Raw genomic sequence first — 15,503 nt, forward strand, 5'->3', positions numbered from 1 at the left:
AGAAGGGGTACAATCTCTGGATATGAGAAGTCCTCTGATGTATGCCTATTGGGAGTATGTCAAATTGGAAGTATGCCGAATTGTCCTAGTTCCTTATTGAAGGGCCTCCAAAGTTAAGTAGTATGTTGCGTTCTTCACTCACTGAAGACCTTATATGCAACATGATCTTCAAAGAAGGGCTTGCGAGATTTCGACAGAGTTTCGATATGCAAACTTTCAGAGCTCATTTTATTTTAAAACAAAACCACTATTTATAGTGGTAAGTGTGTATGAAAAATCTAACCAACTTGATCCCTTAGAATAATTCTCAATTTAATTTAAATATTTGAATTAAATATGAGAAATGTATCGTGACACCATCACGTCTAGGTTCATGATTTCATCTAATTATTCAAAATTCTTCCAAATTATACCGTACACATATATTCTTGATGGGCCAAAATCAAATCAAACCTGCTAATTAAGCAGCCCAATTAATGCAAACGGCCTGATCCAACTCAATTAAATATTCCACCATCTTGGACCGAACAATCCAACATCCAAATACTCTTAATTAAGTAATTAGACCAATTAAATATTTATTGGGTCATTTAATCAACTCAATTAATAACTATTGTCCACTTAGCCCAATTAAAGTAATTAATTTGGTAACCAATTATCCATCAAGGCTTGACACACAAATCAATCATTATTACATGGACAATATTTATTAAATAGTACAATTCTAATCATTTTACATACAAATCAATCATTATTAAATAAAAAGTACATTTTTAATATATTAAAAGTATATTATTTTTGTACGTAAAATACATTATTTGAAAGTACATTATTTAAGTACTGAAAGTACATTATTTTATATATACTATCAAATAATATACATTCAATATAAAAATAATGTATTTTTAGTATATTAAAAATGTATCTTATATTCATGGTCCACACAACTATGTGGACCATGGCCTACACAATAATTTGCCCACACCAATCAGCCCACCTAAAATTTCAATGTTTACACCACAAAACACAACAAATCACAACACAAGAACATATCATTATGGACCTTGGATTGAAACGACGACGTACAAAATTCATACTCGTAAGGTATAGAATTTCACAACACAAGACACAAAAAATATAACACAAGACACATACACATGTTATATATTTACTTATTTTTCAAATCTTATTTAGGTGTATAATTTGTGTTTATAGACACAAAATTTTACAATACAAGACATGTAAATTCATAACATAAAACACAATTACTAACTTGTAATAGGTACAAAATTCAATTTCTTAAAATATAAAATTTCAAAACGCAAGACACAAAATCATAACACAAAATGCATATACATGAACCAGGATCCACAGTGCCGTGTAAATCTTGGTCATGGTATAAGGATTGGTAAAATTCTGTACGAATAAGCACAACTTACAAAATAGGACAAACTAATGCAAACAAAGAAAAAAAAAAACAAAAAACACAAAACAAAGACGGGCTGAGCAACGCTGACCAAAGCAAGAAACTGAAGAAAGTAAGCTACTGGCGTAACGAAATAACATTTTAGTATTATATTTGCAATTCAGATCACTCATTGTTTTTTCTACCTCACTACAAATCCAACTCATTGTCAATAAAAGTACTATAATAATAAACCCAATAAACAGGTGAGATGAATCGATACATGAACTAATTTCAAACACTATTGCTAGCTGTACTGGTGCTACAAATCCACTTTTCAGTTAAAGAATTTGGTGATGTTGGAAATTTGTTCTTCAACAAAATCTCTTCCGTGTCTGGTGAAAGAGGGTATTTTGTAAATCCAATTTCGTCTTTGATCCCATGACCTCCTTGAATCTCCAACAGCGTCTCAAGGACATCAAACATAGTAGGCCTCATATCCTTTCTGGGTTGCAAGCATCGAAATGCTAACTCTGCCACCAAAGTTGTCATCCTCGTAACCTCGGTATCTGTTCCGAACCCCAAACATGGATCAACCAAAGCATCAAATGCGCTAGCTAGTATCCTGTTCATAGCATAATTTGCCAGGTTGATCTCATGTGAATCTCTGTCCATATCCACCGCAGGCAATGAAGATACAAGCTCTACCAGGACCACTCCGAAACTATAAACATCACTCTTGTCAGTGAGCTTATAAGACTCGTAGTACTCGGGATCAAAGTAACCGGGCGTCCCTTGAGGCATAGTGGAGACATGAGTGACATCAATGGGGAACAGTCTCGAAAGCCCGAAATCAGCAACTTTGACAGCGAAGTTGTGGTCGAGAAGAATGTTGGCAGTCTTGACATCACGGTGTATTATGTCAGAAGCGTGGAGGTAAGCCAAAGCGTTGGCTGTTTCTATGGCAATGTTCATGCGAATTGGCCATGGGAGTGATCTGTCTTTCGCTCTTTTGCCGTGCAGATGATCTGCAAGTGTTCCGTTGGGGATGTATTCGTACACAAGGAGGAGGGGGCGGCTGTTTCTTGAGGAGCAACCATAGAGAGTTACAAGATTGCGGTGCCTTAGACGGGTTAGGATTTCGATTTCATTTATAAACTGTTCTGCTCTCTTGCAGTTTTGCTCATATAATCGCTTCACTGCAACTTCTCTACCATCTCGAAGTTTGCCTGGATAATGATGTGGAGAATTAGACTTCAAAACCATGTATGATCTTACTATGGATGAAACAATATTTATTGGAGTATGGAATTGAAGCTAAGGAAATTAACATCATGTGTGACAACAGAAGTGCCATTGCCAAAACAAATTGTAGGTAAATGTCATTTTTTTTAACTTGATAAACTATAAATAAAATAACTTTTTATCATGTAGATCAATATCTTACCATGATAAACAGTTCCAAATCCACCATTTCCCAATTCTTTTGAAGAATCAAAATTATTTGTAACTTTTTGAAGTTCAGAATAGGAAAAGACATCAACTCCAAAATAATTATTTTCTCTCTCAATGCTCTGATTTAAGAAGAAGATTGGGAAACCACCAATTTTAGTAGAATTGCAATGACGAAGCACTAGGATGACGCCGAAACTCATAAAAATCATCATTCCAACACTGCCTAAAACTGCATTATATTCAAATAAGAATTGGTCAAGGTTTCAATTTGGTAGAGTCAATAAGAATTGTTAAGATATGTGATGATATATGATGTTTCAAGAATGATATGATGAAGTATGATGACAATAAAATGAAAAAAAAAAAAAGAAGAGTACTTTTGACTTGGTTTCAGTAATATATAAATCGTTTGGAATATATATAAATCCCAATCATATGAGAATTACCCCAGGTGAGAACTCGTGGACATAATATTGATGCTTACATTTTACTTGCATTTGTAATACATTTTTCATATACTTGTAATACATTTTACTTGCACATAGCCATAGGTACACTATATGAAATTGTTACTTGTACTTTTAACACAATTTACTTGTACTTCGATGTCCAATTATTTACGAAAATGTCACCGCATTTTTAAAAAATTAATGTTTCTGATCCGTTAGAAAATTCATCTCAGATGATAGGAGAAGAGTGGAGTAGATGGATTATTTTACCCTTGAACCACTATAAATTATTGCGTCATTTACTTTACGTACTTTACATTATCGATCTTTGTCTTTACCTCTTAACCTTTACAATCTTTGAAAAACAAGATTCCACTGTGCAAACTTAGTCTTGACTAAAACTTCTCAATGACTATATAGTTAAGTCTTCAACATAACTTCTAAAGGAATTGTAATATAACAGAGTCAGTGGTACTCAAAAAAAAAAAAAAAAAAAAAAAAACTTCTAAAGGAATTGCAACAAATAAGATACAAAACCTATAAATACTACATGATACTTAACTGCAACTAATATTTTTTTTCCAAAATATTATTGAAAGAGAATGTACCTGTTATTAGTATCAACTTCACTTTTGATGATGACTTAGTTTTTTCTGTAACTACTGCAAATGAACAAATGGTAAAATGAGTATATAAAAGAAATCATTTATTGTTCACACCTTCTATCTACATAGTGTTATTTGGATGAATATGAGATTAAAATTTAATGAGTGAAAAGACTAACAGGAATTACACTCACATGTATATATTCAACATCATCTATCCTTTTAGAAAATGAAATAAATTTATTAATATAAACAAATTTTAACTTAACTTTGAGTGGAATATATAAGTATAAGCCATGACGAAATAATGAAGGATTATATATACTCCGTAATTTAATACTTTATCCATTCTATTTTATATATCTTTTTTTGCTTAATAAGACTTTGCTGAAGTTATACAATTTAATTTTTTTATAATATTTAATTTAATATTATTATATATAAATTATATATTTAAAAATTATATTTAAAGTACTATAAAATACAACAAGTTAACTTTAAAATGTAAGAAAACATTAAAAAATTGCATGGAGATAGAATTGATTTTAACCATGAATAATAAATTAAATAGGTAAAATGAATCACGTATTAAAAAAAATGAATTGAGGCCACCAATTAATCGTCTTTTTGATATCTATGTCCACTCTTGCAAGTTGCAAGTGTCATGCATATTCTAATTAATTTTTTTTAAAAATAAATTAATAATTTCATTCATTCACTTTTTCTTCGTGAGTGTACATCTATCACTTTCTTAGATGAAAAAGTGGCAGTATTTTTGTTAGTGTTTCCGTTAAAGACCAGTGTGAATAAAACTTTAACGTCTTACATGAGTTACACCAAAGGTACGCAAACCCGTGTATCATAATGTGGGCCAAAATGAGATTTTGTGTACTTGGGTGGCTATGTGCTTGATGGCAAATTACTGTGTGCACCATTTAAAACTACGTGGTTTTGATGTTTAAAGAAAAAATTATTTGGTGTGCGTGTTAGAATAATGAATATTTTGAGATAAGATAATATATTTTATAAGTTAGAATAATGCTATATGTGTTAGAATAATGAAATTTTTAGGATAAAATAGTGTATTTGATTAATTATGTGTTAGAATAATGTATTTTATGAGTTAGAATAATATACTTTGTATTTTTGAATCGTGATTTACACAATTGTATGAATCACGGTCTATACAATAATGATTGGTGCTTAATTGATAGATTGCTATATAGCTGGAACCTGGTCCACTCACAATGTGAACAAAATTATTTTTTAATAATATCATTGAAATGTTCTAGTTAACTTCATTTTTTTCCCGGAAGCCCAAAAGAAGTCTAGAGTCAATATCACCTTACTGGGTTTCAAATCCATGACCTCCCATATGGGAGAGTCACTTCGTGTCATTAGACCACAAAGTTTTAATTGGCAGTTAAATTTATTTAAATGACACATATATTGATTTTTTATATTAATGTTTTGAATTAATACACAATTATACTAAGTCATTATATTAAGTTCAATTTCAATACACTATTGATTTATTTTTTAAAATACGGTAGGTTTATTTTTACAATACTAATGTAAATTCATCATTATATTAATAAACATTGAATAAGTTCATTAAATTTGTCAAGTCAATCACAGCAGGATCGGATAATTAATGAGTCTTTTTGAGTACGGATAATTAATGAGTCTAAACAATAACTAATACATTTAGTACATGCAATAGTTACACGCCACAAAACATGATTTTATAAAAACTTGTTTGAGAAAAATTAAAAGTAATATATACTTGTTATTTCCTTCACATCCGGCTTCCTCTTTTTTACAATATCATTTCTTTTTTCTACAATTAAAGTAAATCAAGGTTAACTAACTCCAATAAATACAATTTCATTACTGATGACTTCAATAAATAAATAATTAATTAAACTAATTTAGAAGTTTAGACTAATAAAATATAATACGCTTCATATATATCCAAGTATTTGATAATAATGTCTACATGGACAACTCAGTTAGTCACATATGTAAATTTTGAGAAAAAAATATCATTGATCAAGTCTTACAAACAGTAGTGTGAGAGTAACGTGGGTTAGGGCATGGGGAGTTTGGGGTTTGGGATTCAACTTTTGAGAATAAAGTAATTGAAAGTAACTATTACTTTATACATACCTTTTAAACACTTGAAATGGTTGTTATCCGATTGACACTGACCTCCTCCAAAGTGACAATCTGAACATTCTTCGGACACTTTAAAAACGTAGTCAATTTGAGCATTTAACTTATCAAACAAGTCATGGCTTTTGGTTGACTTATGAAAAGGCAATTGAATAAGTGAACAATCCTTAGGAACTCTATTACTGCCAAGAATAGTATAGTTTTTTTCTCTATAGTAAAGAGTGAAGTTTTTGCAATCATGGTAGCTCTTGTACCCAGAAAAAAACCTATCCATCTCCCGTCGACTTTGGCGTGATGAGCTTCGGTTGCATTTGAAAAACGGATGGAATTGGGATGGGTCTACTTTAAATGAAACCGAAGAAGAGTTAAGAAATGACGGCACTGATGATGAGTTCCAATTGAAAAAATCGCAACTTCGATTTTGCAAGTGATCATAGAGAATTGGGTCACCAAGCACTAACATATCATTATCTACAAGTACCAGAACAGCATACAGCTTACCACCGAAATCAAGTGTTGGAGTTGGTGAAGCATTACAATCTATTGTTAACAAACCACAATCAGGTAGTGATGCATTTGTGAAAGGAAAAGTAGGAAGGGTACGTTGCATACAGAGGAATTCGTTTGGGCAATTGAATTGGGATTTTGTTTCAGCTCCAGAGACCAGAAGAAATGTTACGAGAGAATAGAACATAATGAAGAAAATTGAAATGGAGGGTGTGTGGGTACAAGACTGGTTTCCCATTTGGGTAAGCTCGTAGGTAGGAGCGTTTTAATTGTTTAATCTGCCAATGCTTCACTCGCATACACACAAATTAAATACATATAGTGATATTTAAAAAAAAATAAAAAATACATATAGTGATATAGATATGTATAAGATCGCAATGCACTTGGAATTTTTGTTACCAAGATTCCATAGACAGTGGGAATGCATTTTCTCTTTCTCCATTTGAAGCCGAATTGAAGTCATGTTTTCATACCTATCTACTTGACTTCATTATTCAAATTTTCAAATCCCTTCATTTATTATTTGTTTTCCCAGTAATGGTATACTTTTCTTTTGGTTGATTGCCTTTTTGGGGTAAACGTAAGTATTGACCGGGTCTTAGTCTTTTGGTTAATTAATATAATACTTTTTTGGTCTTCATTCGCAAATGAATTCTGCATGCACTTTGTGGAATGGACCACTTTAAAATTGACCCTACGTTTTTTTTTACTAAAATAATAAATCATTGATGAATCGAAAATTTGTGAGGATTGCGTGATGGTTTAGAATATTAATCGTGACAAAAAAAATGTAACGCAGTTTGAAAAAATTCCTAATCTATGAGGCACTTCTCGTATTAAGAAAAAGTCTGAATCCATTATAAGCATAATTTCAAAGTACAAGTTTGGGAACACTTTTACAAAATAAAATCTTGATTGGAGTTGTGTGTATTCATGCATCTAGAAGGTTTTCCATGTCATTTTTGGTTTCACTATCTTCTTCATGATTGCCAAGAAAGGCTACAAAGTTTGAATTGTCTTTCTCGATTTCTGAATTATTGTTGTAGGTTTTGTTCTTCCTTCATTCTTAGATATGTTGGGTATTTGGATTGAATGTGTCAATGTCCCTTGCATTCGTAGCATTGCATTCCATCTTGTTTGTTGATAGATTTCCTTTTGACAGTATCAGTTTTCTATCTAATCGTGTTGATATCTTAGTTGTTTTAAGTTTATCCATTTTTGTTTGTAAATTTGTTGAATTTTTCAACAATTCTATTAAGTTTTTTTGTCTTGTCTTATTTTGGGGGCTACTCATTTGCTACTAGGCTCACTGTGCTGAAGCATCTCCAGTTCATATGTTTGGAGATCAGATTTCCTATCAGATCACTCAGTTTGAATGTGTTCAGATCAATACTCTCTTGGATGGCTAGCCTGTGACTTTTATAATGAATCTTTCGGGTAAGGATTGGAGTACCTTTCGGGTAAGGCATGGAGTCTATTGTTTGATAATCTTTCTTAGAGAAAATTCATGACGTTTCTGCTAGTAACTTAATAGCCTGACTCTTATACCAATTGAAAATTTGTGAGGATCACATGATGGTTTAGAAAACTAATTGTGATAAAAAGATTTTTAACGCAGTTCGGAAAATCCCTAATCCGCGAGGCACTTTTTGTATTGAGAAAAAGCCTGAATCCACTGAGCACGTACAATGTCAAACTACAGAGTTTGAGAACACTTTACACATGTACAATAGAATCTTGATCTCATAATCAATCTCTCATATATTATCTAGCATTCATAAACTTTAAATTACCGATTTAAATAAACAAATTCAACATTCAATTACATATGCATGAATATCTCCTATATAATTTTACATTAATATACTTTGAAATACTTATTTAAAAATAAACATTGGGCATTATCTCATTCGCGCAATGCGCGTGAAAAACTAGTATACAAAATATGGATCAAAAATTTTGCACACAAGTATAGTGAAGAGTACAAACTAAATAAAATCTTAAAACATAAAGAAAAATTTATACATAAATATATTTTGTACTTTTTCATTAGACAGTAAAAAGCTTTTTGAAATTAAAGAAAATGCTAAGGTTAATGTAAAGTAGATGAATTGGCTTCCGTTGACGTGGAAGAATACAAGTAAGGTTTTGGAGGAAATGGCAAAAGGTCCACACTACTTTCCAACATTTCCAACACCATGCTTATTGATGGCCTAATTGAAGGATCAACATGAATGCACCACAAACCAACCATAATCATCTTTCTTGCATATTCCTTATCTAATTCATTCATAATTCCTTTCAATCCTAACTCTTTATCAAGTTCAATCTGGCGATAAATCCAATGCGGAAAATAGATTTCACTATTGCGATCCACATCATGCTCAACATTCTTTCTACCACTGACAATCTCCAGTACCATCATCCCATAACTATACACATCAGCCTTATGAGAAACCGCTCCAAAGTTTCTGCACGCAACTTCTGGAGGAACATATCCAATTGTTCCCCGTGCACCAGTTATTGACACAAAACTCTCCTTTGTTGTGTGTAGTTTTGCAAGACCGAAGTCTGAGATTTTTGGGCAAAAGTCTTCATCTAGAAGAATATTATGTGGCTTTATATCAAAGTGTAAAATTTTTGTCCTACATCCACGGTGTAGGTATTCTAGTCCCCTAGCAATGCCAATTGTGATTTTATACAATGTTAACCACTCTAATTGACGATCACTCCTCAATTTTCCATCATAAATGAAGCTTTCAAGCGATCCATTAGGCATGAATTCATAAAGCAAAGCTCTTTTGTCACCCTCAACACAGAATCCTAACAATGTTACAATATTAACATGAGAAGTTCTGCTAATGCTTGCTACTTCATTTATAAACTCTTCCCCACTACCGTTTAATTCCTTTAGTAACTTGACTGCAACAAAAGTTCCATTTGCCAGCTTTCCTTTGTAGACAAAACCATAGCCTCCTTGGCCCAGTTTATTTCGAAATGAATTAGTAATTCTTTTGACTTCTAAATAGGTATACCTTTTTGGAGAGAATGATCCATTGTTTCTGAGAAAGACTTCTATATTTTGTTCATCTTCAGTTTTCAGAAAACTCATGGATATTTGGTATAAGAAATTCCTCCACATACATAGAAGCAAAGTCATTAACATGGCAACCCCAACAACGGAAGCAACTGCAATTAATGGCAAAACTTTGAATTATTTTATTATATTACTCCTTTTTAGAGTTAATATCAAAAATGGACCCTGGACTATTTCACATTTAATTTTCAAATTAATCATTAACTATCAATTCATCTAAAATGATCGCTTAATTATGTAAAATTTTATTTACTTTACTCTTAAGTAACTTACACATTGATGACTAAATTAAGTAAATTTTTATACAGTCAATAGGTCAGTTTTGGTGAATTATTAATATAAACATTCGTTGAATTATTAATATAAACATTCGTACTACTGAAATTAATAATTTCGGTAGCACGCATGTTTCTATTAATAAATGAAAATATGATTTAATAAGTATTAATTTTTTTAAAGTATATGAGTGTAAAAATAAGTTACCCATCTTTTCATTATTAAAAAGTTTAATTTTTTTTTAAATTTTAGTTGACCCGTTGGTTGACCCAAGTGTGACAACTCGTGAAGCCTCCAAGTTGGAGTGAGTTAAGCTTGCGAGGCTTGCTTCTTGGCAGGTCAAAGCTTTTCAACCTCTATTTGTAGACCTCATCAGCTCATTTTAACACACAATTTTATACAATTAGCAAGCACATACATATAGTTTGTTAGAAATAGTTTATTCCTAACGTTATTAATATAATAAAGTCTCGCTTATATGAATCTAAGTGGGAAATTGCTAAAAATGATTTATTCTTAAAGTTGATTTATATAATAAAAGTATCACGCTCATGTGAATCAAGTTGTAGATTGTTGGAAATAATTTATTTCTAACATTGATTCATATAGTAAAGGTTGTAATTTCATAAGGTACTCATGGTGATGATTAGTAATGTATAAAGGCGAAATTACTGTGTGAAATTTTCTTGCTCTCGTTCTGTTAATATATAAGGGTTAAAAGATGTATGTTAGAAAAGGTTATGGGTTCTTAAAGGATGTTTTCCATTCTTAAAAGGATTTCTATTCCTAAAAGGAGGTTCCCATTCCTCTTGAAAGAGAGTTCGATCACATCTTATAAATACCTAGAAAAATTATAGGGATTATAAGGTTTTTAATCTCTAAGTTTTTTAGTCTCCAATATCGTCAAGAGGTGATTAAGATATATAGATCAGAGAGGTGAAACATTCTTGATTATTCAAGTTAGAGATTACATCTCAAATAGAATCATGTAAGTCTTTATCTTTATTCTTATTTTAATTAAAAATTTATGATCATGAACATCGTTTAGTTGATTGATTTGATTTACATGTGATTCATTGTTATTTGTGCTTTCACATTCAAGTTATAGTGCATAAATGTTGTGATTAACATAATTGTGTTAAAACTTGAAAATAAATACGGAGTAGTATATATAATATGGTAAATTTATATTCTCATTGATAATGTAACACTTATGTTATGATGTAACATACATTAACATAATAACAAGTTCGAGTTAGAAATTAGAATCCATCATATCAACGATTATCAAAATGTTTCCATGATTAAATATATAAATATATGGTTTAAAAATCAATATTTTCACGCCAAAATGATACAAATGTTTTAAGAGTTAATCACCATTTTAGTAATTCAAAATGTTTCCATGATTAAATATATAAATATATGGTTTAAAAATCAATATTTTCACGCCGAAATGATACAAATGTTTTAAGAGTTAATCACCAGTTTAGTTCCTCAATTATTTTTTAATTGTCAATGTAATTCCTAATTGTCAATTTCAACTAATTTGGATTTGTTACTAGAAGTTGATGATAAAAGACGTGTACCTGCTATTTCAATCATCTTCCGCTTATTTTTTCCTGCAACCCAACACAATTCACAATATTATGTAACACATAACAACAACAACAACAATAATAATAATAATAATGGAAGGTGTGCTCAAAGGGCAGGATTCGAACCCAGAAAGGAAAAAGGAGGATTAAAAAAATAGAGGGTAAGATTTAAACCCAAAGGAAAAAGGAAGATTAATAATAATAATAATAATAATGATGGTGGAAGATGTGCTCAAAGTGCAGGATTCGAACCCAGAAAGGAAAAAGGAGGATTAAAAAAATAGAGGGTAAGATTTGAACCCTTAGGAAAAAGGAAGATTAAAAATCTAAAATAGAGGGTATGATTTGAACCCTTGATCTCTAATATGAAATACTATAAGCACACATTTCTACCATTTCTCTCCACTAGAATCTTTTAAGATTAATTATAAACTTTTTCTATTTTAATTTTTTAACTAGTTAGGTAAAAATTAACTATTAGGCCCTCTAAAATTTGAGGTCATGTGCTTGTTGGCCAGCTTACACAGTCCAAAATTCGGCCTTGTTCTTGAAATATTTACTTTTATAAAAATTTGATAATTTTGCATTGATATACACTAGGATACTCAATGATACTTTAATACATTTTGAAATACTAATTTAAAAATACAATTTAGGTATTGGACTATTCGTGCAATAGACGTCTGGTAACTAGTTCTTTAATTATGTGAATATTCGTAAAATTCGTCAAGTCAATCACAACAGGATAATTAATGAGTCTAAACAATAATTAATACATTTAATACAATAGTTACACGCCACGCTATAAAACATGATTTTATAAAAACTTGTTTGAGAAAAATTAAAAGTAATATATACTTGTTATTTCCTTCACATCCGGCTTCCTCTTTTTTACAATATCATTTCTTTTTTCTACAATTAAAGTAAATCAAGGTTAACTAAATTGCTTTCTCCAAGAAACACAATTTAATTATTGATGACTTCAATAAATAAATAAATAAACTAATTTAGAAGTTTTGGCTAAAATATAATACGCTTCATATATATCCCAAGTATTTGAAAATAATATTGCACTATTATTTCTGGTTTAGAGTTAATTCCATTTTTGGTCCTAGATTTATAGGTGGCATTCCATTTTTAGTCATTTTTTTTTTCAAAACATCCACTTTTGATCCTAGTATTATTGTGGCATGACCGTTTTTGGTCCTCCATCAACAAAACAGTTTAAATTTCGTCTAAAACAAGAGCATTTCAGTCTTCAATTTTGATTTTGTTTCAAAATATAAACATAAAAAATATAGCGGGTCAACCTACTTTGTATAAAAAGGATCAAAATGTCATTGTATTTAATGTCATTTCAATGATTTTCTTGACGAATGACCAAAAATGGTCATGCCACAATAATACTAGGACCAAAAGTGGATGTTTTCTAAAAAAAGACTAAAAGTGGAATTCACCTATAAATCTAGGACCAAAAATGGAATTAACTCTAGAAACTTTATACATACCTTTTAAACACTTGAAATGGTTGTTATCCGATTGACACTGACCTCCTCCATTGTGACAATCTGAACATTCTTTGGACACTTCAAAAAGGCACTCAATTTGAGCATTTAACTTATCAAATAAGTCATTGCTTTTGGTTGACTTATGAAATGGCAATTGAATAAGTGAACAATCCTTAGGAACTCTATTACTGCCAAGAATATTATAATTTTTTTCTCTATAGTAAAGAGTGAAGTTTTTGCAATCATCGTAGCTCTTGTACCCAGAAAAAAAACTATCCATCTCCCGTCGACTTTGGCGTGATGAGCTTCGGTTGCATTTGAAAAACGGATGGAATTGGGATGGGTCTACTTTAAATGAAACCGAAGAAGAGTTAAGAAATGACGGCACTGATGATGAGTTCCAATTGAAAAAATCGCAACTTCGATTTTGCAAGTGATCATAGAGAATTGGGTCACCAAGCACTAACATATCATTATCTACAAGTACCAGAACAGCATACAGCTTACCACCGAAATCAAGTGTTGGAGTTGGTGAAGCATTACAATCTATTGTTAACAAACCACAATCAGGTAGTGATGCATTTGTGAAAGGAAAAGTAGGAAGGGTACGTTGCATACAGAGGAATTCGTTTGGGCAATTGAATTGGGATTTTGTTTCAGCTCCAGAGACCAGAAGAAATGTTACGAGAGAATAGAACATAATGAAGAAAATTGAAATGGAGGGTGTGGGGGTACAAGACTGGTTTCCCATTTGGGTAAGCTCGTAGGTAGGAGCGTTTTAATTGTTTAATCTGCCAATGCTTCACTCGCATACACACAAATAAAGACATATACATATCTATAAGATCGCAATAATGCACTTGGAATTTTGTTACCAAGATTCCATAGACAGTGGGAATGCACTTCCTCTTTCTCCATTTGAAGCCGAATTGAAGTCATGTTTTCATACCTATCTACTTGACTTCATTATTCAAATTTTCAAATACCTTCATTTATTTGTTTTCCCAGTAATGGTATACGTTTCTTTTGGTTGATTGCCTTTTTGGGGTAAACTTAAGTATTGACCGACCGGGTCTTAGTCTTTTGGTCTACTTAATATAATACTTTTTTGGTCTTCATTCGCAAATGAATTCTGCACTTTGTGGAATATAATGGAGCACTTTAAAATTGAACCTGTGTTCTCTTTTTACTAAAATAATAAATCATTGATGAATCGAAAATTTGTGAGATTATGTAGTGATGGTTTAGAATACTAATTATGACAACAAAATTTTAACGCAGTTTGAAAAATTCCTAATCTATGAGGCACTTCTCGTATTAAGAAAAAGTCTGAATTCATTATGAGCACAATGCATTCATAGAATTAGGGCGGGTGGTGTTGGGAATTGCGATAGGTTTTACAAAAGTCGCTAGTATGGAGTAGAATTAGGGCGGGTGGTGTTGGACTCTCTATTTAGGTATTTTTTATCCCTATATTAAAAAAAAAAAACAAACTAAGTATTTATTATTATGTATTTATTTACCGTTTCTTTTTGTATTCATAGAATGTACTGTATTCAAATTTGAAACAAATATTAAAAAAGATAAAAATGCATTCTTAAGATGCATGTTAAAAAAAGTAAATATGCATCCTACAGTGTAGTGTTTCCGTCCTCTTTTTATATCCCACCCAAAAAACAGGCATAACCGGCGAAACCATCCCGATTCATCTCCCTAACTCTAAGCTGTGCTTCTCCTTCTCTCTAAACCCTCATCTCTCCGTGTTGCGATCCGGATGCATGAATTGAAACCTTAGATCGCGTATGTAGATCTTAATGCCTGGTTATCCAAGTAATCCATGGCTTTAAGATTATGGTTTTATCAATATTTCATATTTTGCGATTTCTAAAATTGTTTTCCTAAACATTCTAATCTGGATCAAATTTGTGTTGATCGGTGGCGGATCTATTGATTCTATGAACATATTTTTAAATTAAAGATGTCAAAAACTTATCTACACCGTCTTCCGCCACTTAGAGAGCAATGACCGATATTGCTATATTAAAAATAAGTTTTTTTTTTGAGTACATGTTAAAAATAAGTTGATTCTATCTTCTTTTAATTTTATTTTTAAAAAATATATTTTAATTTTTTTCAATTTAGTGTTTATTTGGTAGCTAGGTTTGTATTAACACCTACTGTATATAAGTCGTAGTAATTAAGATTAGCCACAAGTTGAAATATAACGAGTGATAGTCTAACATCTTTGGAATCGGGATTCTGTAGGTAGTTAAGAATATGGTGTCATGCTTTTTTCCCTCACAGACAAATTACTCATGTTTTTTCCCCTCACAGACAAATTAGATTGTTTTTTTTTTTCCTTTCAAAAAAAAAACCATATCGTCACTGTCTCTTATTTTTTCAAAATATCCCATATTTTGGATCT

At 31.2% G+C, this 15,503-nt stretch overlaps 2 protein-coding genes across 2 annotated transcripts; both read right to left on the reverse strand.

Moving 5' to 3' along the window:
* Window positions 1–1,699: 1,699 nt before the first annotated feature.
* LOC116015835 (LEAF RUST 10 DISEASE-RESISTANCE LOCUS RECEPTOR-LIKE PROTEIN KINASE-like 1.1) lies at window positions 1,700–5,743 on the reverse strand. The gene is made up of 4 exons (XM_031256001.1): window positions 5,701–5,743; window positions 3,918–3,971; window positions 2,853–3,089; window positions 1,700–2,634 (listed from the first exon to the last, which is right to left on the reverse strand). Exons 3-4 carry the CDS (start codon window positions 3,070–3,072, stop codon window positions 1,700–1,702), a joined length of 1,155 nt encoding a protein of 384 aa, XP_031111861.1. The 5' UTR covers window positions 3,073–3,089; window positions 3,918–3,971; window positions 5,701–5,743.
* Window positions 5,744–8,671: 2,928 nt separating this feature from the next.
* Window positions 8,672–11,587, reverse strand: LOC116017786 (PR5-like receptor kinase). The gene is made up of 2 exons (XM_031258421.1): window positions 11,562–11,587; window positions 8,672–9,788 (listed from the first exon to the last, which is right to left on the reverse strand). Exons 1-2 carry the CDS (start codon window positions 11,575–11,577, stop codon window positions 8,692–8,694), a joined length of 1,113 nt encoding a protein of 370 aa, XP_031114281.1. The 5' UTR covers window positions 11,578–11,587; the 3' UTR covers window positions 8,672–8,691.
* Between the last annotated feature and the right edge of the window lie 3,916 nt (window positions 11,588–15,503).

The sequence above is a fragment of the Ipomoea triloba genome, chromosome 4 (genome assembly GCF_003576645.1).
Source record: "Ipomoea triloba cultivar NCNSP0323 chromosome 4, ASM357664v1".
In the NCBI taxonomy this organism is placed as follows: Eukaryota; Viridiplantae; Streptophyta; class Magnoliopsida; order Solanales; family Convolvulaceae; genus Ipomoea; species Ipomoea triloba.

Bases quoted from the DNA above. Each gene is read 5' to 3' on its own strand.
- LOC116015835 (XM_031256001.1), bottom strand. From the start codon at position 3,072: ATGATGATTTTTATGAGTTTCGGCGTCATCCTAGTGCTTCGTCATTGC. The intron at 2,635-2,852 runs GTAAGATATTGA...ATCATTATCCAG, and splicing joins ATTTGGAACTGTTTATCATG to GCAAACTTCGAGATGGTAGA.